We start from the raw sequence: 26,844 nt of genomic DNA on the forward strand, positions 1-26,844 counted from the left end.
GACGGCCCCGAACACAACTCATCACAACAGAGAAAGGCGATACTGCCTTAATGTGTGATATGCACTTTCAAATGGAATACATTTTACCCTGTGGGGAAAAAGCCTCACTGGACATATTTATCAGGGGTTTGAATTTATTATATTTGTTTAGACGGATGACCCCGTTTAGCGAGTTTCCCAGCTATTTTAAAAGGGAGATCCGCGGTGCATTATCACAGCAAGAGCAGAAAAACACAAAAAAACTTAAATATTGCACAGAACAAGTACAGGGTCCTGAGGGAATATTGCACAACTAACAAAGCAGGCATTTAATGGTCGCATACAACACACATGCGAACAATAAAGTGCAGATATGAGTGCAAGGGGTACCAGAAAAAGTTAGGTACATTTGAAAAGAATCTCTATATTTTAGTCTCTATATTTTACTGAGGAGGGTCCTCGGTATTTTTGGCCAATTCAAATACTGCAATGAGTGTTTGGTAGCTCTCTGGGCTCCGGGCCCTTCCCGGCCATGTGTTCTCAGAGGCCACGTGGCTTAACCGCTCCAGAATCTAGGAAGCGATCGAGAAAGAACAGAGTCAGTGAAGGGAGAAGCGAGAGTTTCTGTCAAGGTCGAATCGTGACAGGAAAAGTCACATTGCAGGCTTTGACGGAATTGCCGGTGCTGTTTGGGAGCCCTTTGGATGCGCAATTAAAGGCGTCCTGGTTGAAGTTCTACATCGGATGGTTGAAGTTCTACATTTGGCTGTTGGAAGTTTCCTGTGTGGCCCCCGAGATAACAAGTTCGTGTGCTGCAGGGGCGGCAAGAGACACATGTTAGCAGTAGAGAAGACGACGCAAGTTTACGAGAAAATGTTTTATTTAATTTCAAGTGAACCACCCCCATGCGCTCTACAAAGATCACTGCCAAGAAGAGCTAGCCATGGTGGGAACGGGTTACAAAAGGACACCTTAATTAACGACGTCTAGGGGGACAGCCAGTGGGGATGAAGCGTGGGATTTGGCCGAGGCCTTGGAGATCGATTTGGTGGGAAAGAAAAACGATGATATTATTAGAGGTGGAGTAAGAGACCAAGGGACAAGGGTTGTTGAAAAGGAGGAGAGCTTTTTAGAAGGTTCCAGAAGGGGCATGGAGGATTCATGAAGGGGGGTGCGACATGACCACGTGGCTTGGCTCAGGAGAACGCTTCCCACGACTGTGTGTTGTGTTTCTGGTGTCACGATTGGCCATGGTCACGACCAGGGGTCGGCAACCTTCGGCTCTCTAAGTGACCGCTTCGTGACCGTTATTCATGAAGGACTCACCGTCTCGTATTCACCACCACAGTGCATTGCGGCTCTTTGAAATATGAAGTTTTTTGTTTTACCCAATTCTAAAAAAATTGCTGTCTTGTTATGTTGGTGACTGACCCCTGGTCTTGACCGTAGAATATACATTTTGACTTTGTATAGCGATTAAACTGGAAGTGGTGTAAACACGAAATTGCAGGGCTACGCTTTTACCTTTGAACGATTTGTATCAAAACTCCAGGATAATAATTACACGAAGTATATTATGAAATAAATTAGATCATTTACACAAACCAATACTGCAGTGGTTTTAATGACATTAATTAATATATTATTTAACATACACTCAATATACTGCATACCCTTCGATTACAAATTAAAAACCTACCAGTCTTAATGTATACACTCTACAGTACTGTAATATAAACATTGCATTAATTCAATGAACAGGTATTTCACGTAAAATATTTTTTATGCAAATAAATAAAACACGAATGAGTTGGAATGAATACATATAACCGTTGCATTAACTCAGGTTAATTGTCAACATAAACATTCAGGAGAAATGCGTCGTATTCAGACATGTACACAAGTGAATGATTAGTACAAACTTAAACGCTTATTACAGTGTTGTACAGCAATTAATTACACAGGTAAATAAGCAGTCATCATGAGAAATCGAGGTTAATAAACATTGAAATACCGCATTACAGTATACAAAAGCAGTGCCATTGACAATCGCTTATTTATTGTAACACTTACATTTTTCAGTGCTAATGACATTCTGCTCTAAATACTTGAGTGTACATCTATATATATAAAATCGCAAATCTGTCTGTCTGTCCGTCTGTCTGTCTGTGTGTGTGTCTGTCTGTCTGTGTGTGTGTCTGTTTGTCTGTGTGTCGCCGGACCATACGCAGTTTCATTGGACGGCGGTTGCCCCTGGCAACGGGTAGCGACGCATTCGCTGCGGGGTGGACGCCATTTTTAATTCCCGTTAAAAATATGCGCACGCATTAACACGCGACTCTGAGGTAAATTCATCAAAGTTTCACGTCCTCTTCACTCCCCCCCCCACCACAATGTGTGCAATTACTATTATAGGGTCGGTAGATAATAAAATTATAGTGATTAGACAGTATTATTGTAGCGCGTGGGGGGGTAACGGCCCCTGTACCCAGCCTCAGCCAGGTGGGCAATTTAGGCGAGGCCGGAGGCTCTGCACGGTACTAGGCCTCGACACCCCACCACACTATAGGCCGTACATATTACTGCACAGCGGCCCAGGAGATCGTGGCTGGGGGGGGGGACAGGGGTAGCAGCCCATCTGTGTATATATGTAAGGTTATTAAGAAATATATTTTTCACCCGGGCAATGCCGGGTACTTATGCTAGTATACAGTATAAAATCATACCATAATGAGTTCACACATACTGTCAATATACTGCATACACTATATCTGAATGCGCAGTGAATATAAATACCCATATTTACACAATCTATATAAAGAGTAAGAATACATATGCAGCATATGCATTACAATTACAAGGCTTAAGAATTGATATTGTACTGAAATGCTATTGTACTAATTTATTATATCGTTGTTTGCAATGTATTGTTTTTACATTTGTTGGCAAATGCATATTTTAAATACAAATGACATTTTATTCAATATCGAAATGTATTTTTTTCCATTCTATTTTCAATATACGATGTTGAGCCATGACCAAGATGGTTGCCTATTGTTGTACAATTTTGCTGGACGGTAATGTGCTAAACGGGCCCAAAGGTGTTTACTGCCTATAACGTCAGGCAATCCAGCAGCATTTAACAAGGCACACCGATCAATAGACTCATAAGGCTCACACCATTTCAGTTTTAACTGGTTTTGCTGTTTAAACAAATGCTGCTGGACATTGGTCAGTAGGCGAAACAAACGCTTTTCTCTTTATTATTTTTAAATTTCTATTTCTTATATTGCTAAACCTTTCTGCTCACACTATATCTGTTTTTCAACAGTGTTCATTTCAGAAAGTGTGCCATGTTAGTTTGCCCATCATTGGTAATCCTGGTTTGAAACATGTAAACTCGATACAGGAAAAATGTAGTGCTCAATTACATAATTAAATGCAGTTTTTATGTGTATGCACGACAAGCAGGAATGTATCCAGATACACGTAACTCCACTCATGGGTTTGTAGTGTTCCAAGTGTCACCTCCAAATAACTGAAGCCCTTCGTTTGTGGTCACGTAAGTTGTGTACTTGATTTTGAAACTCAAAAAACCCCATAGCAAAAGCAGATTAATCTGGAGGTTATTCATGGGGCTTCACAAAGGCAGACCGATATTTTCTGGCCTTGTTATAATGTGCATGGCGTCACGCATCACAATTACATGGATGCAGAGGTAGGCATCCTTCAATAAACATCTGGTTACTTGAATACATCAGTTTATGTATGTTAATAAAGTGTTATGTATCCAGTATATGAACAGAATGTCGTTCGGAAATTGTCCTACACAATTGTATCCCAATCACACAAGTATGGCATTCTGTACATTTTAAGCACATGTTGTGATTTCCACCTCGTACTATTACAAAATATATAAAAAGCAGTAAATCTGTCTTGCTCAATCTATTTACACATGCATCTCATATGCTGCTCAAAAGACCAATATATGAGGTGCTGTCTATTCTGACAGCATACAGTGAGGAATAAAATACTAACAGGGTTGGAAAGTGCTTAATGAACGTATACGGAAGACTAAAGCAGGACGTTTTTCTGTTCTCTTTCTGCAAAAGAACATAGTTGGTTTTCGACAAACTCTATTTGAAATATTGACATCCAGCAGGCTCTCAGTTCCACTCCTCTGCAGCCAGACCCTCTGCCTGCCTGTGCACTCGCCAAACAGAAGTCAACGCCAAGTGTCCGGCTAGCAAGCACTATGTTCTATTGCTGCCACCACCACTGTCTCGCTTTTGGCAGAAAGTGCACTGCACGCCACCCGTCAAGTCGCTGATGACACCGGCGTTTATAAGCCCGGCAAGGAAGAGCTTCTCTCCGTCCACGTTATGCATGGGTTGTGCCTTCATGGCGTCCATGCGCACGTTCTCGTAGTAATGCAGCGGCGCATCCGGCCGGCTGAGGTCATAGCCGAAGCCAGCCAGGCTCACCTCGTCGCATAAGTGCGTGGCGAAAACCACCGCTGACACGCCGAGCGTTGGGATGTTCTGCCACCAAAAAAATAAAGTCAAGAGAAAGTACAATTGGGTTGATTTTAAACATTCTTATTTATTCCGTAAAGTAAATTGTGACATTAAAATGTCTCTCACGGTATTTAACATTTCAGAGCCAACTTTTATTATCTTTCGTATGAAATTGAATAGGCATAGTTATTTTAACACGTAGGCTTTCGTGACCAATATATAAGACCGGGAGCCAGAGCAGAGCCTCACCATTCTGGCGAATTGGCCGATGATGCTGGATGCAATTACCAGCGAAACGTCGTACTCAAAAAATTGTAAATGTTGTGGTTTCACGCTTCAACACACCGGTGGGCTAAAGCAGTGAACTATTTGTCTTTTGTCAACGTGACACTTTTTACTGATTGGCCGTGTCGGGTGGTGGAGGGTTACGACATATTTATAAATAACGCGATCTAAACCCCAAAAACGTTGATTATGAGGCATAGTTATGCAAAGGTGTAGCCCTTCAATTGCTTGCTCATGCCGCTGTTGGCAGAAGTGCATCCATTAGAGGGAGCTCAAGAGAGCCACTCTATTGGGCATTTCGGCCTACTCTTACACACTGGCCAGACTTCTTCGAAGAGGGAGTACTGACGCTTATCTCACCACACGCGATTTGACGATCCATTGTGGTGTGTCAATTTATACTGCTGGGTGGACAAAAGCACGTGCATTTCTGAAGCTCGCCCATTCTTTCAAATGTACGCACGGTGAAATATTTTACACACTTTAGTTGAAGAATATTACTTAAGTGTTCATGTTTTTTCTTCCACATGCATATGATCATTGTCAAAGAATGCAAAAAAAAAAGTTGACCGATCTGGATCACAAGAGGTCATTTTACCTTGTCCCAACCCCAGATCCTCTTTCTGGGTTTTGGATATCCCAGTAGATCCATGGAGGTCTCACCAATAATCTCGAGGTTCAGGATGCGGAACTGCGATGGTCCCAAGGGAACTCCATCCGCCACCGACTGCCAGAACCAAAGTTTGGTCCAGAGGCTCTGCGCACAAACATCAAGCTTCGAATAAATGCGGATATGCATATCTAACATCTGTGGTTGGCTTCCACTTGTTCAAGTACGGCCAGGGAAAATGGATTTGTTGTGGCCTGTAAAATGTTGCTCAATTAATGTGTGTAACTTGCTCGTAAAGTGCACTTCATAACAGAAGCCAACCACTTTAGTTATTATGGCATAAACAGCAATATACCAGAGTCTATAAATATGCTATCTACACCTTATGAATATAGAATCCCTAGATGGTTGGCAAGTAGTGCCTTTTGACATGTATTATTAGCTGACAAGTAATTCCAGTAAAGGCAACTCAAGGGCTCACCAATAATTTAAGGGACAAATTGGTATCTTTACCTATAAAATTAATAAGTGTCTGTCCATCTGTCCACTCTACATCTTCCAAACGGTACATGGGAAGAAAACATACAGACAATTGTTTAAACGTTCTGCAAAAATATCTAACATATATAACATTCCCTTATAATTGTTTATTACTGCTTAAACATGCAAAAAAAATAATGAGATCTGTCTGGCAGGCAGCTTGCATCTGGTGCCTCTTCTTCTGCTTAGGTGGAATGGTCCAGATTAAGTGGGGACAGCCGGGTGGGGGAAATGTGTAATCGCACAAGCTTCCGTTGCATGCACGCACACACACACGCCTTGGTAGTGGTTATGAATGTGAAAACTTGGAGCTTTCGTGACTGCAGGAATTACTCTTTGGTTCTTTCGGTAAAGTCACGTATAAAGATAAAATAATAGGGTGTTGACTGTTATGTTAGCCGACTCTCTGTGTTATATTGCATTATATTTAAGTATACTAGGTTTGTTTTCTATTTCATTTATACCTGATGATGATTGCTTGTGTTGCAATCGAAACGTCGTATGCTATTATTTAATTTGTTATTTTCTCTTTATACGTGACTTTACCGAAATAACCTACGAGTTATGAATGTGACTATAATGTGCTTCTGTTTGTGGTTGGAATGTGGTTATGCGGCTGTTGTGATGATGGTTGTGGTTATATTGCGGCTGTTGTGGTTATATTATCCACGATAACCTGGAGATAAAATTTATTTTCGCGTGACTCCTCTTTATCGGCGAAAAAAATCGCCGGTGATAAAACTTTTTTAAGCATTGCGGGCATTGTTTAAGCACCACCGTGTGTTTGCGCATAAGCACACACATGTGGTGCTTCAATAAGGGTGCGAATAATACTTCTGTATTCTGTATGAACGAGACATCTGCAATGGCATGAAATTACATGTCACGTCATGTTTTTTTTTACCAAATGACACAGAACCTACCACGTGCTCTTTCTTGATAATGGACTCAAGCCACTTGAAGTCCACTCCTTTGTACATCACAGCAGCAAATATTGAATCTGGTTTATACTCTTCCATCGACTTTGGTGCACCCTCTGGATACGTGATCCGGACAGTTGTTTTGCTTCCAACGTCATTTTCAAACTTTATTATAGGTGCATTGTTTAATCTGGAACACAAATGTAATGTTCTAGTTAATCATTCTGGTAAAACATTTATGTTATTCATTCTGGTAAGGGTTACGGCATTATTGTCCTTCTGCAAACATCAGTCTATTGCACCATGTGAGTCATAAAAAGCCCTATATAAAAGTCAACATTGTCGACATCCAAATGAGGCACCTTCACACACAGATCACCAACGGGACCACCATCATACCGAATCACGACGTCAAAGTTATCGAGGAGTGGACCCAGACCCGTCCCTCGCAGATTTCCACCGCTACCAACCACCACGCAGCGACGGCACACTTTAGGGGGCACATCCCCTTTTTCCGCCCCCACCACGGGAAGACCAGTCTCTGGCATCAGGCCCAAGATTGCCTCTAGGCTGTCTCGCTGCCCTCGAAATCCAAAGGGTGGATCGTAGCGCAGGCCTGTGGCCTCTTCACTCTGCATCTCAGAAAGGTTCTTGCTGATGAAGGGGAGCAGCTCGGGGTGGTAGCGCCCCGGGAAAAGCTGTGTCATGAGACCACGGGCAAAGCCTGGCCTGCAGGGCTCATCCAGCACTCGTTTTGTGAATGAGTGCAACACCTACAAAACACATTCAGGATAACAGTCAATTGTATCGAATAACATGCACTTAAAATGTGCATGACTTGAAGATCATGCAATGCCCATCACACTTGAATGCATTTGAATATATATTTTGACATGACGACGCCCAATATCTGCTCATCTTCTGAATGGTAAAGTGCAACTTTTGCATGCTTATTGTAAGGTTGATCTCTTAAGACTGTGTTGTGCCACGTTGGATGTTATACTTGTGTTATTGTGTGTGAAATAACAGGGTTTGCTGTGAAGTGGATGTGCGGCTATTAACATGTGCTGCTACAATTCTAGTTGTTAAGTGGAATCTCGTCCATCAGTGTTATTTGGTATCTGTAAAACTACATGCACACGTGACAAACCTTACTAATTGGCTGTCGGGTGGTGGCGCGTTTAACGACACATTTATATATTTACGCAATCTATCCCAAACAAAAACCCCCTTGTATTATGGATGATATTGGTAGCGAAAGCATACGTCTTAAACATACCTCTAACTGTCTTGTATCAATCTTGTAGTTGTCCCAGATATCTGTCTGGATGTACTTTGATTGCTGGATTAAAGTAACGTAGAAAAAGCAGACGAGGCACCCAGCAGTCACCAGACCTGGGAACCTGGTAAAGTAAATTATGAATGATATTAAAATCACACCAGTCATAAAGAAGTTATATATTGCGCATTTACACCTAGAGTTCACGCCACTTTATAGGTGACACCGTTTGTAGTAGTTTTACATGCTCAAACGATCACAGGTTGTTAATCCAGAAAAGTATATCCGTAAAAACATTGAAAATACACAACTTTAGTTTAACACGTCGGCTTTCGCGACCAATATTATCCATAAGAGGTTTTTTGGTGAGATCACTTAAATTTAAATGCGATGTTGGACCTGCCACCACCCAACACAGCCAATTAGTAAGGTTTGTTACGTCAACAAAACATGCCAATCCGTTAGTAGTTCAGCATGCCGGTGTGTCGAAGAGTAAACAAATCTTGTGGGTTTACAATTGGAAATGTTGTGGGTTTACTCTCCAACACACCGTTGTGCTAAATTAGTAAATTGGCATGTTTTGTTCACGTGACAAACCTTACTAATTGGCTATGTCGGGTGGTGGCAGGTTTAACAAAACATTTATATTTACGCGATCTAACAAAAAAAAACTCTATTAAGGATACATAACCTTAATTACCAAATGGTGGCAGACATAATGGTATATTAAGGTAGAGAATATTTCATAATTAGAAACAACGTTAACACGTTGGCTGCAATACGAGCCACCATGGGTCGTGTGGCAGCCAAACCGTCTTGGCTTTTTCTCTTATTCTCTCCCCCCTGGTAGCCAAGAGCATGTCCAGGGCAACAAGGTAACAACAACAGTCACTGGCGAGTCATGTGGCGCCTTATAAACCACGTTGGAATGTATGGCCGTCAATGTATTCATTACTGTGGTTAAATGGAACTTTTTTTTTATTGAATTCTCAAATGTTGTTTTCAAAAACAGTAAATCCCACATTGTTGAACAGTAGGACTAACTTTTTTTTTACCTAAACGGACTAATACAAATTTGCATTTTCAGTAGCATGTGCAGCATAATAGCATTCACCATGAAATTACAATCTTTAAAGTTTCACACAATTTGAATAAGATTCGCACATTTGTCTCATGCCCTACTCTCGCGAGTCCAATCCATCACGAATGGAGTAGTAAGCTCTTTAGAATAACACTATTTTAAGTCTGTTGCAAAACTGGCTCAGGCTCAAGATAGCAATACCCATTCAATCCGCACCGTCCGATGCCACCCCCCTCTCGTCAGATGGCCAATAGGCCGATAGTCCAAATTATGATTGAATTAACAACTTGCGATTGATATCCACACAGATGCCACTATCGTACGCGCGTGCATTTGTTGCAGCAATTCATCGTTAAGGAATCTAGTTTTAAACCTGTAAAGGTGAAGGTGCAGCCCTACAATTCCTTGCTCACACAACTGCTGGTGGAAGGGCTTCCACGAGAGGGAGCTCCAGAGAGCCTCGCCAGAGGCAGTTTGGTCTACTCTTCCATGTCCAGACGTCTTGGAAGAGGTGGGATTACCCACACGTTTACCCCACAATACGCATCCTGCCAATCAGCTAACTTTGAAATATAATTATGGTAGATTAACATTTTGTAATTTCTATTGAAATGTTTTAAACGCTGTAAAAACATAAATCTACAGTTTTTCTAAAGGTAATACAATCTGGTCGATGGTTTTCCAGTAATGGTCCTCAAGACAAAGTCCACCACTGGTAACTGTGCTATTTTCATGCCAGGATTTTAAACGACCCTGTGGCCTTGACTGATGGACCAACACACGCTAAGTTACTCACCTGCGACACAGAATCGGACGGCTCAGCATTGTAACGGCAGAGTTGGGGTGTCAGGTTGTGCTCGCACAAAGGAAAATAGCGTCTTGTGAAAAGTGTGTTCACATTCTCACGGCTTCAGTGTAACCTAATTTTAGACATCTTCGGTGAAACAGGGAATAGAAAACGCACAGAGAGATCACATTAACACGCACATTTCACTGGCGTATTAACATGAAATCTGCCAGGATAAAAGCATATTGTTCAAGTACACAATTGTAAAACATTACTCAGACTCTGATTGAACTACTATACTGTATATCACGGTCACAAATATCCCACCAGATGAGCCTTCAAGGGTCTCTTAAAAATTATGCTGCGTATGTGTAGCAGGTTGCAATTCCTAATTATTTAAGCAGCCATGGAAAAACGGCACTCTGCCAGGACAGTCATGGTTTGGAAGACAGGCAGCAAGTTGAGGAACGAGGTCCTTCATGTCCGGGGATTGACTGAAGCCAGTGTTTTTTGCAGAATGGCCAGATAATGTGGAAGGCCATGGATTGCAGCGTGATGACGAAGGACAGCAATCTTGAACTCAATCACTAGACTCATGGGGAGCCAGTCTAAGTATCTGAGCTTGTAAGATGGCTTTGTGTGAACTTGGCAGATACCTAGGAACGGCGCATGCCAGGTCAGTCTCTGAGGTTTAAGTTTCTGGCTAACGCCCTCACAAGAGTGGTGTTACAGCAGTAAAGACGAGAGCTGACAATACTGCAAACTACGACGGCAGTTGCGACAGTGGGAATCAGGAATGGCTGGAAGTGTTAGGAGCTAAGATGGTTATTACATGGCTTAATTATAATTGTCCATTCATAAAGTGGGATTGACGGTGAGACGGCCTGACAGGGATGAGAGAATCAGAAATGAGCAGACTCGGATGGTCTGCGGCCCAGAAATAGGGCATCCGACTTGGATGCATTTAGGTCATAAGACTAAAACCAGCATTGTAAATCTGTTGTGCAGTTGTGCAGAATTGAAGAACCATGAACCAGAGATACATCTGTGTAGAACATTGTCAGCACACGTGATATTGATGCCATAACTGTCAATGAGACAGTCAATGAGGTGAGATGTAAGTAGAGAAAAAGCAAAGGACTAAGTAAAGATTCGCTATGCGACCCCATCAGTGGTTGTGAAGACTGCTGATACGATGTTTTCCACATTTTAATGAAGGTGCATCGACATAAGCGCAATGCCGTTGATGGAGAAGTGAGTCTCCAGGCACTTTCAAGGGTTCAGTACTTGTTGATGATGTCAAAATGCAGTGGAGATGTCGAGCCGAGCCAATGTGATGATGGAGCTGGAAACATGGGCAAATATGTCTTGGCTAAAGCAGTCTCCATAGAGGGACCTGAATGGTAAACCAAAATGACAAAAAGGCAGAAATTTGGGTCGAGGACAAGGCTGGGGTGTGAGAAGTGAAGAAGGTGGTGGGAAAGTTGGAATATTCGTTGGTTGATCTTGAAAGGCAGAGATGTATGTCCTAATGGTGGGCGTAATGCTGGTAATTTTTTTCCAAATAGATAGAGATTTGTGGTTAGGGAATAATCAGTGTGGTGGTCACGCAGGGAAATCTATGAACCAGGATGGTGAAGGGCTTCGTGTATGGACCAAAGTTGGTGGGGATTGATCAGTGGCAGAGATCATACAGTGACTTATATTGTAAAAAGGTAGACTACTATATTTATCCTTTACACATTCTGAAGTTCAAATTAGTAGTATGTACAGTTGTTAGTACAGGTGTTAGTAACAATTGATAGTAACTGTACTGTATTGATTCCATACCTTCTAAAATGAACTTCAATTGTCCATACCACAACAAGGTTAACATTGGTTTCAACATTCGGCTTTCCCACCTGATGACGGATGCTTGTGTTGCGCCCGAAACGTCGTGATTTATTTTATTTTATACCTACGTGACTTTACCGAAAGAACCAAAGAGTATAGAAAGATGGTCCTCTTAATCGAGTCTAGACCTGCTCAGCTGTGCAGGTGGAAGGTCGACACATGTGAACAACCCCAGAGGAAAGAAATGTGACATTTAACAGGAATTTTAATTTACAACATTCCACTTGCAAGTTGCAGACTAACCATTATGCTACCCAGACAGATGTGTAACGTAAGTCGAGTTTTAATTCAGCCATAGGACAATAATATTTTTAACGCAGCTACTTTAAAACTGACTGCTCATATCACGTGAAGCGAAAAAATGTATGCGTACAGGTAAAGACAAACTGCGCTGACAGCCCCAGTGTCTACTGGGAGAGCGATAAGGTGTAACAGGCACCCAATGTCAACTACTGTACCATCAATCTAAGGCCACAAAAGATGTTCTTACATGTTCATAACATTAATTCAAGGTATGCAATAGAATAACGAGAAGGAACAACTCACAATGCCATATTTAGAATATAAAAAATATGAAAGCCACGTGTGGCTAACACACGTGTGAAAAGGAGTTTCCATAGAGCGTATACAGTACTGTGCACCATACGCCACATACACAATAATGTAATGCCGTAAAATAAGCTTTTGCACACAAGGAGAAACTTCAGAAAGGCTTGAGAACCAGGGTTAAGAAGAGAAGGATGTAGACACCCACTTTGCTCTATATTTAGCTTTGTCATGTGTTCACTCAAACCACGCATGCCACAGACAGCAAAACATCGACAGATCACAGTGTATCAACATAACTTGGAGACCCGGAGTACGCTGATGATGCAGATTTGATATATTTTGGCAAGTTTTATCTGTCGTTTGACAATGAGCTATCAATGGGATACTTGTAAACTATATTTTTTAACACGTAGGCTTTCACAATTGACGTTTGGGTCAGGTCGTGCGAGTAAAAATCTCCTGTGTGTCGTGAAGCCTCTACCCAACAGCCAGATAAATGTACCACGTGACAAAACATACCAATGTATTTATTATAACTTCAGCACGCGGTATGTTGGACAGCATCTAACAACATTTCACAATCTGGAATCTTCTCCGACATACTGATGCGCTGAAGCAATAAACAAGACATTGCCACATGTTTGTTCACGTGCCAACTTAATTCACTTGGCTGTGGCGGGGAGAATAGAGGGTGGATCACACACACACACGAGCATTTTACTCACACAATCTAACCAAAGGTCACCGATGAATACATATTATACAGTATATCTGTAACTTGTTTTTAATATTGCTGTAAAGGTGGTTAGCTATTTAAAGAATTTTGTCCCATTTCACGCTCTACATACTGACCTGTGTGGTGAAGTATAGACTGTAATAGACTATTGGGGCAAGTGCTGTTAGCGAGCACCTATTAAGGCCGGTATGGCACATGAGGGGTGGGTGGCCAGCACCACCCCCGGCCGCCTTTGTCTCCCCAGTGGCGATGTTTCTTTACACACCGTACCAAGAACCTCATGAGGCTGAGTCGACCTAGGGGAGGCCCAAGACCGGTTCAGATACTCGTTATTGATAGTGTTAGCCGTGAGTGGGAGTCGAACCCGGGGTCGCTGGTTTCGTAGCGCAGCGCGCTAACCGCTGCACCACCGCTCCCCACTAGTATCGTCAAACAACCTCCATGACAGACATGCCGTGAGAAGACTTTCCATCAATGGATGAACTTTTAAATCACAAGCTGCAGGCAGGCTCCAACCACTAGGCTACCCAGACAGATATTTATTCCCCTGCCAGATATGTTTTCTCGTACATTCTCAAACCCAAATGTTATAATCCGATGAGCACGCACGGGGACTTCGACATGAGATGGTTTCAGCAGCTGACAGGACAATGCAGAGTCGCGGGTACAAAGGACAAGGGGGCACCCCTCCACCGGCTTTGCCGATCAGAAAGACAAAACTCTCCCACCTCCAGAACGATACAGGTAAACCCATACGGTTTACCTGTAAGCCTGTAAAGGGAAACTTCGTTTTCAGGTTCATTCGGCGTACAGCCGTTTCAATACGGGCAAACGAATGTTTTCTTGTCTATTTGTATGTGTTTATCTCTTGTGATGGGACTTTGTAGGATGGACTTTGAGATTTAGAAGGGCACGGAGTGACCAATACGGTCTGAGTTTGTCAGTAATAAGGGAGGGGTTGACAGGTACGAATGACCACCGTCAATTGCAGATGCCACCAACGCTTCACAGGCGCTCTCTGTCGTTTACAGGATGTGACCTTTGCAGCAGTCATGCAGGAAAATGTTCAAACGAATGGACATCCTCTCAAATAAAAAAACAAGTGAAACCTCAACACCCATTGTCTTCTGCTGCTTACCAGAATACCACATCAGATTAAACCCGTTTTGGCCTTCCTGCACTGGCTTCCTGATTCACATAGAATACAGTTTAAAATACTGTAAAGGAGAGCCGACCCAAGGTTGCAGGGGGTTCATCTTTTATTCCTTTTCTCCTATCCACAGCTGTCCCCAGCCGTCCCAATCTCGCCAACCAACCCCTCTTCCTGCCCGTTCTCTCCCTTGTATCTCCTCACTTGCTCCTCCCCCTTCTCCTGTCACCGTCCCACTCCCCCTCATATTGGTGGGAATCCTTCCCCTGACACCCCAACATCACTATTGTCAACTTCGAAAGCAGTGAACCATCTTGCCCCAGCCTACATCATTGACATGCTGCACCCATATGTCCCCTCAAGGTCCCTAAAATCTGGGAGATGCAGATCCTCTCTGTATTCCCAGGTCGAGGTTCCGGTCTATGGGTGACCGAGATTTTTTCCCGTGTAGCTCCCAGGCTATGGAACACTCTTCCACGAGACATCAGGATCTCCGAGTCTGTGGACGATTTAAAAATGCGCCTTAAAACCTATTTAGAAGCTTTCGCTTTTTAAACTTTAAGTTAATTTGGTAAATGTTTATGCTGAGTGTCTGCTGCTGCTGTGATGAAAATTGGTATATACATGGAATTATCATTATTATGGGTAATAATGACCCTTCAAAGCAGATGTTATCTTACTGAAATGTTACCTAAATTACGCACACATTGCAATCAAGAATACATGGACTGTACACTATGCCTGAATTGTGTACATTTGTGACATTCGAACCGATGACAACAGGGCGTTATGACAGAGTGAAGGCCACTTCGCTAACAATGCCGTAAACCGAGATTGACGGCAAGAGGAAATGCGTAACCCCAGATTAATTGGATGACTGCGCGCGCATACAAATTGCACGCTCGAATGTCGCGTAAAATCCCACACGAATAAATAAAGAAAATGTCCCCTCCCCAATTGCAATTCAGCATCACAGTGAGCAACATTTACAGCATTAAGCCGGTGAGGTGTCTGTTGAATCCCGAGTGTGCCCGCAAGTAACCGTTACGGTAGCGACCAGGCCGGCATCGACAATTAATTTTTTAGGCTGAGTCGACCTAGGAGAGAGGGGGCCCACATATACCGTGCATGTAAAACGTGACCACGAACCCACAGCAGACGCCCATTACGTTGATGAAAGTACCGCAAACACGTGCACGGACGCATGTTAAATGTTGCACGTGTTTAAAAAAAATTACTAAAGCATTACGAACACACTGATAAATAATACGTTCAGACGCAAATAAGAGAGGGTTCATGTATTGTATGTACTGCGCCGTATTGGAAACTCTTCGTGAAACACATGACCACGCGAAACGACTAATCATTGTTTTAAGTCATGCCATCCCTTTTAAACCTGATGGCCCTCGTCCGTTACCTGCTGGCAGCAGGAGCAAGTGCTGCCAGCCAGCTCCTCCTTCATGAAGATGTATGCAATGAATGAAAAAAGGCATGCTTCCCGTAAACGTCACCTGCCATTTATGTATCACGTTCCCTTTCGACACGGCGGTTAGCGACGTGACGCGTCGAGTTTGTTTTACTTCTCTTTGTGCGACCCACCTTCAACGAACGCTGCGTCGCCAAAGTAATCTCTTGAAAAGAACACCCTCTATATACGTGCATTAGACTCACGATGGCTACTCACAAAGCGACACAGTCACATCCGGCAGTGGATAGACGAGGGCTTGCACGTGAACCATCACACACACACACACGTATAGAACCATCCAGCAGTGGATAAACACAAGCGATGCACGTGTACCATCACACATGTACACATTGAACAAGCAGTGGATTGACAAGAGGGTTGCACATGTAAATAAAGAACCATAAGTGGATTAGCAGAATGGCTGCACGTGTACCAACACACGCACATATAGAACCATCCAGCAGTGGACAAACACAAGGGCTAAACATGTACCAACACACAATGTACACACAGAACCGTCACGCAGTAGATTAACACAAGGGATGTACATGTACCAACAAACGTACCGCAGCCATCACGCGTTCCCTGAAAGAAAAAAACGACGTGAAGCCGTGCGCCTCCGCAGCAAATTGAACAGAACGACGACGGAGGAGGAGGATTATTAATCCACGACGACGACGATGATGTTGCCACCGCCGCTGCTGCTACCGCTGCTGCTGATGCTGTTGCGGGTGGTGTCCGTGCAATCAGCCACGGCCCCTTCCTCTGCCCGTCGCAATGCCGACAAGGCAAGGGGCAGTCGCGAGCATTCGTTGCGGCGCTGCGCTCGCTGCCTTTCGCCGCGCTCTTAATTATTCAACTCAGCCGACCAGCGGACGTAGCTCCCCCCCACCACCACCACCACACACACACACCAAGAGTAACACCCTCATTGCTAACGACACGACGTATTTGCACACACCACACACACACAGAGTGACGCGTGGGTGCGTGTGTGTGAACAAAGGAACCCCGTGATGGTGCGCGTACGGCTTGTCTCAGATGACCCCCCCACCACCACCACCGCACACACAATACGCGTGGTTCGCCCCGAGCTCAAACAACGGACCCTGTGATGATGCTGCTGCTGCCGCTGCAGAGGGCAGTGCTCATTGCGGTGGTGGGCAGTGATCATTGTGATCATTGCAGTCCTCGTTGCAGTGGGCAGCGCTCATTGCAGTGGTGGGCAGTGATAATCGCAGTGGGCAGTGATAATCGCAGTGGGCAGTTGTCATTGCAGTGGACAATGCTCACTGCAATGCGCTGTGCTCATTGCAGTGGTAGGTGGTGCTCATTGCAGTGCAGAATGCAGTGGGCTGTGCTCATTGCAGTGGGGGGCTGTGCTCATTGCAGTGAGGGGCAGTGACCATTGGAGTGGGGGGCAGTGCTCGCACAAGACAAAGCCCCCTCCCCCACTGTGTAGGCTTAACAGAATGTCGGGGCAAGTGCTGTTAGCGAGCATCGCCTACGAAGGGCTGGCACCGTGGCACCTCCGATGAGTACGGCGCGAAAGAAGTTCAACGTACACGAGACGAGGGACTGGGTGGCCAGCACCACGCCCGACCGCCTTTGTCTCCTTGGTGCTCACACACACAGCACCAGGCACTCGTTTGAGGCTGAGTCGACGTAGGGGAACACCTCGGTCCGGTTCAAATATTTCGTGAGTGGGAGTCAGGTTTGCATCGCGGTGCACTAACCACTGCGCCACCGCTCCCCACGCGTACACACATGCGGCACACACACACAGATCCCGTGTCACCTTACTAGACTGTTGGCAGAGGTGTGGACTCGAGTCATGTGACTTGGACTCGAGTCAGACTCGAGTCATGAATTTGATGACTTGCGACTCGACTTGGACTTGCATAACAATGACTTTGTCCCACCTATGAGATGTGGACTCGAGTCATGTGACTTGGACTCGAGTCAGACTCGAGTCATGAATTTGATGACTTGCGACTCGACTTGGACTTGCATAACAATGACTTTGTCCCACCTATGAGATGTGGACTCGAGTCATGTGACTTGGACTCGAGTCAGACTCGAGTCATGAATTTGATGACTTGCGACTCGACTTGGACTTGCATAACAATGACTTTGTCCCACCTATGAGATGTGGACTCGAGTCATGTGACTTGGACTCGAGTCAGACTCGAGTCATGAATTTGATGACTTGCGACTCGACTTGGACTTGCATAACAATGACTTTGTCCCACCTATGAGATGTGGACTCGAGTCATGTGACTTGGACTCGAGTCAGACTCGAGTCATGAATTTGATGACTTGCGACTCGACTTGGACTTGCATAACAATGACTTTGTCCCACCTATGAGATGTGGACTCGAGTCATGTGACTTGGACTCGAGTCAGACTCGAGTCATGAATTTGATGACTTGCGACTCGACTTGGACTTGCATAACAATGACTGTGTCCCACCTATGAGATGTGGACTCGAGTCATGTGACTTGGACTCGAGTCAGACTCGAGTCATGAATTTGATGACTTGCGACTCGACTTGGACTTGCATAACAATGACTTTGTCCCACCTATGAGATGTGGACTCGAGTCATGTGACTTGGACTCGAGTCAGACTCGAGTCATGAATTTGATGACTTGCGACTCGACTTGGACTTGCATAACAATGACTTTGTCCCACCTCTGACTGTTGGGTGAATGGTGTCCAGTGAATGTGGGTGTGTGTTCGCTCACAGCACACAAAACACAGCGAAATCGCGCGCAGCCTTGGGACTATGGTGCCATTAGCGAGCAGCCCTCGTTCAGACCGCAAACGTGGGGCACGAGGCGAGAACCACGCAGTCGCAGGCCTTCATCTTTACCCCCCACCTCCCCCCCCCACTGCCGTTTCCACATTGAACGGCGCACGTGGAAGAGAGACGCACAGCGGCACACGGACGGCGGCGATAAGCGCTCCGGCGCACGTCTCATTACGCGTGCACACACGTCCATCAGCCCCTCCCCTCCTCCCTCCCTGCCTCCTCCCCTCACCCCCGGCGGGCACAAGTCCCCAGCAACTACCCCCCCCCACACACACACATCGCTCACCACCACCACTCATCCCCTTCCCCCCCCCCCCAAGGTAACTTCCTCCTCATCCTTCTCGTCGTCCACTGGCAACACCCAAGCCGGGACCGGGGTGCCGTTATTCCACGGGGCAGGATAAGGGGGGGGGGGGGCGGGGGGGGGGTAACGCGGGGCTGTCATTGGCGGTGGGCTCAGCCACGCCGGCAATTCCACCAATCCCCTGCGGGCTCCTAGAGACCACCCCCCCCCACCTGCCGGAGTGTCCCGAGACGGGGTCAGGGGCGAGGAGACGGGGAAGGGTTTATGGTGGGGGGGTTAATGTGGGGGGGGGGGGGGTAATGGGGTGAGGGGTTGAGGGGGGGTTAATGTGGCGGGGGGGGTAATGGGGTGAGGGGGGAGTTAATGTGGGGGGGGGGGGTTAATGGGGTGAGGGGTTGATGGTGGGGGGTTGTGTTGGGGTGAGGGGTTGATGGTGGGTGTGGTGGGGTGAGGGGTTGATGGGGGGGTGAGGGGTTGATGGTGGGGGGAGTGTGGTGGGGTTTGGGGTTGATGGTGGGGGGGGGGGTGTGAGGGGTTGATTGTGGGGGGGGGGGTGTGAGGGGTTGATTGTGGGGGGGGGGGTGTGAGGGGTTGATTGTGGTGGGGGGGTGTGAGGGGTTGATGGGGGGTGAGGGTGTGGGGGGGGGTGTGGTGGAGTTTGGGGTTGATGGTGGGGGGGGGGGTGTGAGGGGTTGATTGTGGGGGGGGGGTTGATGGTGGTAACTGTTTCGTGGCTGAAGGAATAACGAGGTTATATTGAGGCCGAGTGAACGTGAAGGGTCTGGTGTGGGACTTCACTAACAGATGACAGCGCGTTGAGTTAAGGGTGTTCTGGAGGTGGGAGTTTTGCTGAATTAATGCGAGGGGGCCGACGGAGGATTACGCACTGTATTTAGTGGAGAGGCTGTTTCGGCGTTATGTAAGACAGAAAGGCAGCGAGTGAAGATGGTGGTTGCACGTTATTCTTTCGTCTTTTTTTTTCAATTTTAACATTTATCGTGTCATGAGACAAACGATTCATTGCGAATTCTCACGGAACGGAATGCCCCAACGTGTCAGAGAATGGACTGTGCGCAAGATATTTTTTCGCCCCCAGGACATTTTCAAAAAGCTAATTCAAGTGACCATTGTACCATTTACACTTCCACAAGTGTGGGGGCGGACTTTGGAATGTACACTGTCGTGAGAATTACCATGTCGAGTGTAAAACCAAAATTAATATTAAAGGGGTTTTTGCTGTCCCTGGTGGTAATGCTGAGGACAAAAAACTCGCTTGCACACCATGGAGTCATCGGCAGAGACGAGAAAGGGGTTTGAAACAGTTAAACAAAGGCAGGGTGGTAGTCGACCGAATGGATGACTAAGGCAGTAGAGAAGCTGAGTTACTAAGAGATAAGCATGGGTTGCCATATAGGATCTTGAAGAGGGCAAGGACAAATCCTGGAGTTGGTCTGGAATATGGATGCCATGAAATAGCGGCAAACAGAAATATACACCAATGTCATCATCATTACCAAATTACATCATTTCGTAACGATTAACAATTGTGTGTATATGACCGTATATTCACTCTATATACTCGCCTTGTTATTGGCTAGCCGGTCATTAAAGTTTAAATAGGGGGGTGGGATTAAAATGCATATTTGGTTTCTACCACCAGGCCTTCTACAAAGATGTTTTGTGCGCCACTTGAAACTTCGCAGAGAAAATAGGCTACACTCGTGAGAAATGTAATTGCCTCGGAGACCGGCCCTCGTTTTAAACGTCGCGGTACAATGCATGCTGTTGTGACGCCGTGGTCTGAAAGTCTTTGGAAGGCAAGACATTTCTTGTTAAAACACTTTGTGCACAGGGCATTCAATGGCAGAATTCAGTCCGAAATGTATTGGGCAATGATTGCAGGCACACACATATGCAACACATACTCGAGTATTGTATTCTTTTCTGGTGATAGTAACAATGAGTATTTTTTTAAAGACCAGAGTGTCTTCTATAGCGTCAGATTTTTCCAATGAAATAGAAAATGTGCATACTATTTGGATTTAAAAAAAATGTCAGCACGATGCAATGTGACTTCTTTATACAGTACATCCGCATAAGAAAGACACGAGCTGCCAACATGACCAAATATCTACTAAATCATAAAATAAATAACAGCCTGATGTCAATCCATTGCTGAAGAGATGGCATGGGGAGACTCTTCCCCACGTCAGTCGTGGGGGTTGTTTGACCATACTTCACCACTCTGGTTCGTGCAGAGTAATATAGGTGAGGTCAGGATCAGGAAAGATATCCCCCACCACTGATGTGAGAAATCACCACGAATCAAACTCGGGTGGCCGATTTCTCTCGCCGCTGCACCCCATTAACCAATTACTCTACAGTTTCGTTCATAATAGATCGTTTAAAAAATGTCATGTCAACAAAATGTAGGTAACAACACAGGAATTGCATTCAAAAGCGATCAACTGTGACAAAACAGACAGCCTCAATTTAACCTAACATACACATATCACCAATCGTATTATTCTCTATGATCACAGCCCCTTCCCACCCTCCCCTCCCCACCCAGCCCCTCCCTCCCCACCCAGCCCCTCCCTTCACGACGGACGGACGGACACAATAATCCCATGTGGGCTGGTGTAACCAGGAGGTTCCTACCAGTATTATTTCCCTTCTACGTGACTTTATCGAAAGAACCAAGAATATGAATCTCTGCAGCCACGAAAGCTTTAAATCGAAAAAGCATTGAAACTTGAGGAACACTCCTAAAATGTCTGATGAATTGCTGGTTAATAATCTACAATCATTCCCTATAAATTATTTACAATACAGGGCACCACTTTACTGCGTAAACACAAGTTGGCAATCTATAAAATAAGATAAGGCGATCGTACGTCAAGAGCTTTTGATTGCTCAAGACAACCTATAGTACAGTAGTTATTTGGTTCTTTACATAACAGCCATTGTACACTTTAGTGGTATTACAAATGGCAGTTTCCAGTGATTGGGCACTATGTTAAAGCATTCGAGACGAGATGCGAATGATACACACAGAAAGGTAGATGATGAAAATTGTAATTTATTTTCCGTTATGTGGACAGAAAAGTTGAACGTATATACACAGTGCACAGGATACAAGGGAAGAGATAGGGCAAGAGACAATGCAAACTGGAAAGGGAAAAACAAACGAGAGTTTTACAGTGGCGAGGCGATGAGATGTCAGTGAATAGGTGCAATGAGAGAAACAGACGCGGGATGAGAACGACTTACCAGCTCCGTAAGGGTCGAATACTTTAGTTGCCACATTCGCCGACCAACTCTGCTCTGACCAGCTCTGCTCCACTGCTTTCTCAATCACGCACACACGTTACTCACCGCGCACAATACCGCAACGTTGAGCTCACGGGAATTCGCAGCCCACGTTACGTGTGCCAGTGCCGTACAACAGCAACGCCTTGCTCTCTCGCGTCTTTAGCTGTCGCAAATTTGTTGCGGTTTCGCGATTATGTATTGAGGTACAGTAATTCTGTGTGTTGCGAGTTAACTCATACACAGGTGTTTTTTTTTATTAAACTTTTTTTTTAAGTGGGAAGCTGACCGTTGTCGACACGAAACTCGCATTTCCTGTTACGGTGTAAATTATGAAATCGGCAAAAACGATTCGGCAACTGTTTGCAAGGATGCAAACTGCATTTTAGTGGCTCGCGTGCCACCAGGACGTTGAATAACACGTGTCCTGTCAACAATAGACTGAAATTAGTTTTGAGTATATTCCGGTTGACTTGTAAGCAATATGTCGTGGATATAAGTTACACAACGTGTAAGTCAACGACTTGTGCAAGTGCTTTAAATATCTCTGGACCCCACATGTAACCCACTGCGGGCGTGTGTGTGTGCTTGTTGAAACGTACCTGCAACAATTACAGGTGTCGTCACGGTGAAATATGCTTGAATCCTTGCACAACGCAGCACGTGTTTGTTTGGCAATGACACACGTCTCAATGACAGACAGCATGTGGAAGTTCAATCATCAGCCATGCGCAATCAACTGGTGGCTGAAGGTCACCCCCAAGCCATCGTTAATCTCTCACTACCCTTCAAATGTATTATTCCACCTCGCAAACTGCGTACGAGATGATTTTATCGCTCCATCTCCGCGGTGGATGTAATCTCGGGAGCATCACATTCCTCAGCTGCCACTTGGAATTATTTTTCTAAGTCGGACATCGTCCCTCCTAGAGACGTGGTGACACGTGCAAGCCAACTTAATAAAGTTCGATCCGTATTTGAATGTCGCAAATATTAAACTCAAACACTTACTACATATGATAAATTGGAAGCTGAGAAGGGAACACATTGAGCCTGGGTAGTGATCACCATACACAAAATGATTGCGTGGAAGGCGCTGCTGGAACACACGGCAGTGCAGAAAAATCCATCCTGTACCTCCCCAACAATCACCAACACGCATTGAGCAGCATGGTGAAGTGTGGTCAAATAACCCTGTCTGCACGGGGTGGGGGCGAGGCCCTCATCCGACAGTGCATTGACAAATGAGCTGCATATGTGCAATACTGAACTAAAACCAGTGAACACTATGAAAAAAATTGCTTTTGAATTACGGGAATATTTTTGTACCACTGGAAAGCTGTTATGAGTCTCGATCCATTTCTCGTGGCGTGCACGAATAATCCACTGTTGAATGAAGGTCTCCTCATTCCGCCGCCATCTCCTTCGATCCTGTGATGTACTAATTCATTCCTGTAATCCCATAGAATATTTCACCTGCACGAACTGATGCCATTGGGCCATCTCCACATGCGCTCGGACACGTTCCATCCCTTGGCTGCCATCCTTCGTTACTCTTCTTAACCTCTTGCTCCGAGCTTACTCATCAGATATACTGCACCGAACTGCAATGTTCCACATATTCTTCTTTAATGTGCTTTTCAATCAATATTCATTTCTTGAAAAGCGTAATTCACAGTGTATCAAAACGCTTTTACATTAAAATGTTTTTTTTTTATAATACATACAATACGTTTAAGATATACGTATCAACTATACCAGGGGTCGGCAATCAAAATGACAAGAAGGGGCATTTTTTTTCGAATTCGGTCAAATAAAAACGCAACATTTCAAGTGCTCTCAATGCCACGTGAACACGAGACGGTTCGTAAAAAATAACGGTCACGAAGCAGTCACTTGAAGAGCCGCATGCAGCCCCGGGGCCGCAGGTTGCCGACCTCTGAACTATACCGACTCGACAAAAGCAAGGGTAAAAAATTCACCTGTAAAAACTAAGTTTTTCACTATAAATCCTTTATATGCGTGGCATCGGTTTTATTGTATTATTCATTTCTGTTTTTCTTGAGTAAGAGTTTCATTTTTATCGCATTGGTATTTTAAATTAAATATGAAAAAAACATTTTTCTAAAAAGTGGAAAATTTTTGAAAAAAATTTTCACGAAAATAAATTGTCACGCACAACGAGTTTGTGTGCAAAATGTCAGCTCGATTGGATCACGGGAAGTGGGTTAAAAAACGACCGAAAGATTTGCACGGTCGTAAGCGCGCAAGCAAGCAAGCAAGTGAACTTAATATAAAGGATTTAAAAAAGGTGTGTCTCGAGCACCGCTGTGTGAATGCGGGCAGCAGGGGACCATGGCAGGGATCGTCTCCCGATGTGAAGTGCGTCAGGGCGTGCCAGGCGGACTGGTTGCCCTTGCACGAGCCGAGGAGGCTGTCACGTGGCTCTGTGACGACGTGCGCTGACGTCCACTCACATATAACATTGATAAATACGGTCTATGTTATTTTTTTATTAGCTATTTTTATTGAGTATCTGGTGCTCTAATTGTGTAAAAGTCACGCATAAAAGCATTCGCTAAAATAGCGCAGATTTTAAAACATATCACGGACAAGCCCTTGCTCTCTCTCTCTCACTCATATGACGAGGTTGTAAGTTCCACAGGGTAGCGGCCACAAACACAAAAGCACGAGCATCCGAAGCCTTCGCACGGACCCTCGGGACCTCTAACGCGACGCTTCTGGTGTGCGGTGGACAAGAACCACGAGCAAACAATGGTGGCAAAGAAGTTTAACACGTAGGCTTTCGCGACCAATATTATTCATAATCAACGTTTTTGGGTTAGATCGCGTTATTTATAAATGTGTCGTAACTCTCCACCACCCGACACGGCCAATCAGCAAAATTGTCACGTTGACAAAAGACAAATAGTTCACTGCTTTAGCCCACCAGTGTGTTGAAGCGTGAAACCACAAAATTTTGTAAATGTAGTCACATTTTGTAAATGTTGTGGTTTCATGCTTCAACACTCCGGTGGTCTAAAGCAGTGAACTATTTGTCTTTTGTCAACGTGACACTTTTTGCTTATTGCCCGTGTCGGGTTGTGGAGGGTTACGACACATTTATAAATAACGCGATCTATCCCAAAAACGTTGATTATGAAGTGGCAACGAACCAAACAGGAACGAAGAGGCCCTCAAGTGCCCCCCCCCCACCACCCTCCCACCCTCCCACCACCCACCACCCTCCCACCACCCACCACCCTCCCACCACCCACCACCCTCCCACCACCATGACCCTTCACCCGCGCACCCTGCTCCATGCCGCTCACCGAGCAACGCACGTTCGAGATTGGCACCCCAGGGGTGGAGTGGGGAGAGCGCACGAACCCAGCCGGCGGAGAAGGGGGAGGCCCCTTTGTTGAGGGTCTTCTTTGTTCGCAGCACTCTGCGGTACTTTGTGGCACTTGGTGGTAATTATTCGTCGGACCCGATTATTTTTTTTGTTATTGCGCTCGGTGCTGTGCCGCGAAGATCGTGCGAGCTGGACAGTATGCAGCGGAATGAAAAACAATGCTGGGAAGCACTGTTCCAGTAATCTCTCGCCAGAAACAAAAAACACAGAGGGAGCAGTAGCGGTGAAGAAGGTCTTGCAAAAAAAGACATGGTCCCTGATCGTGTAAGGCCTTCAAAGGCCAGTAAACCAACCTGAAATCTTCACAATATCCGTGATTGCCAACCAGCCAAAGTGACACAACTGAGGGACTGCAGCCTCTCACCGAAAACCACCGAATCATGTTGAGCGAGCTGTGCTAATTTTGGATCTCATGCCGCTTTATCTGCAAAGAATCAAGCAAACTCATCACGTGTATTCTGTGACAGTACTCTTTGAGACTGCAGGCAGGCTAGGTGGCACATTCCTTCAACTCTGAGAAAAAAAGCTGAGTCTGTCAACAGCGAGTAGCAGTGATCTCCCTGGATAACAAGTTTGCCTTCTTATGCGAGATGGCCAATTTTAGTCTGTAGAGTATAGAGTGGGCCCCGAAACTAAGTCTATCAGCATTAAAGCCCGATTTTTACTAGTGCCGCTCTCTCCATCGTCTCAAAAATGTTAGTAGTATAAATTATATCCCAACATCACCTTGAGGTTAGTGAAAGGTGCGAGATGGTACAATGTGACAATGAAAACGAAGCGGAACAAGATTAGTTCAAATGAAACCGCACAAACGAGGCAGTGTAAAGGAGAGGCAATTTAACGAAACCCAGTCGTCTGTGGGTTATTACGAGGGTTAAAATTATCCGCAACCTTATAAAAAAAACGGTATACCCCGGTTTGTAGGTTGTTGAACTTTTATTTCACCGTGCGAGGCCAAACGTGCTAATCAGAGATGCGGTTTGCTGCCCATATCGAAATGTTTAGACTAATAAACAGATTGCTACCTTTTGAAATAAGAAAAAAAAGGAAACTGATATGGCACAATGGTGAGCACAGTGGCCATCGAGATGTCTCTGGTTTGATTTCAACTCAAGGCGTGGCATTTTAAACAATTGTGCCTTCAATTAATTCCTCGTCTCCATCCACTCAGCAAAATAAATGGGTACACCAGTATGTCAAACGACA

The 26,844-nt window shown here is 45.0% G+C and overlaps 1 protein-coding gene across 6 annotated transcripts; it reads right to left on the reverse strand.

The window, feature by feature from the left end:
* Positions 1 to 1,584: 1,584 nt before the first annotated feature.
* On the reverse strand, positions 1,585 to 22,938 carry LOC144721673 (lactosylceramide alpha-2,3-sialyltransferase-like). 6 transcript variants are annotated; one of them, XM_078599505.1, is made up of 8 exons: positions 22,826 to 22,938; positions 22,185 to 22,259; positions 10,008 to 10,145; positions 8,131 to 8,254; positions 7,251 to 7,624; positions 6,855 to 7,041; positions 5,380 to 5,538; positions 1,585 to 4,520 (listed from the first exon to the last, which is right to left on the reverse strand). In XM_078599505.1, the coding sequence occupies exons 3-8, from the start codon at positions 10,034 to 10,036 to the stop codon at positions 4,233 to 4,235; spliced, it is 1,161 nt and encodes a 386-aa protein (XP_078455631.1). In that variant the 5' UTR covers positions 10,037 to 10,145; positions 22,185 to 22,259; positions 22,826 to 22,938; the 3' UTR covers positions 1,585 to 4,232. The 6 variants fall into 6 exon arrangements, with proteins under 6 accessions (XP_078455631.1, XP_078455632.1, XP_078455630.1 ...); XM_078599506.1 differs by lacking the exon at positions 22,185 to 22,259 and having other exon boundaries at positions 22,290 to 22,921; XM_078599504.1 differs by lacking the exon at positions 22,826 to 22,938 and having other exon boundaries at positions 22,185 to 22,283.
* Between the last annotated feature and the right edge of the window lie 3,906 nt (positions 22,939 to 26,844).

The sequence above is a fragment of the Lampetra planeri genome, chromosome 12 (assembly GCF_965212315.1).
Source record: "Lampetra planeri chromosome 12, kcLamPlan1.2.h2, whole genome shotgun sequence".
NCBI classification, from domain to species: domain Eukaryota; kingdom Metazoa; phylum Chordata; class Hyperoartia; order Petromyzontiformes; family Petromyzontidae; genus Lampetra; species Lampetra planeri.

Coding starts and splice junctions, on each gene's coding strand:
- LOC144721673 (XM_078599505.1), bottom strand. CDS start 10,036: ATGCTGAGCCGTCCGATTCTGTGTCGCAG. Junction 7,625..8,130: donor TTGATACAAGACAGTTAGAG/GTATGTTTAAGA, acceptor TGTGTTTTGTAG/GTGTTGCACTCATTCACAAA. Junction 4,521..5,379: donor GGATCTGGGGTTGGGACAAG/GTAAAATGACCT, acceptor TTTTGGTGGCAG/AACATCCCAACGCTCGGCGT.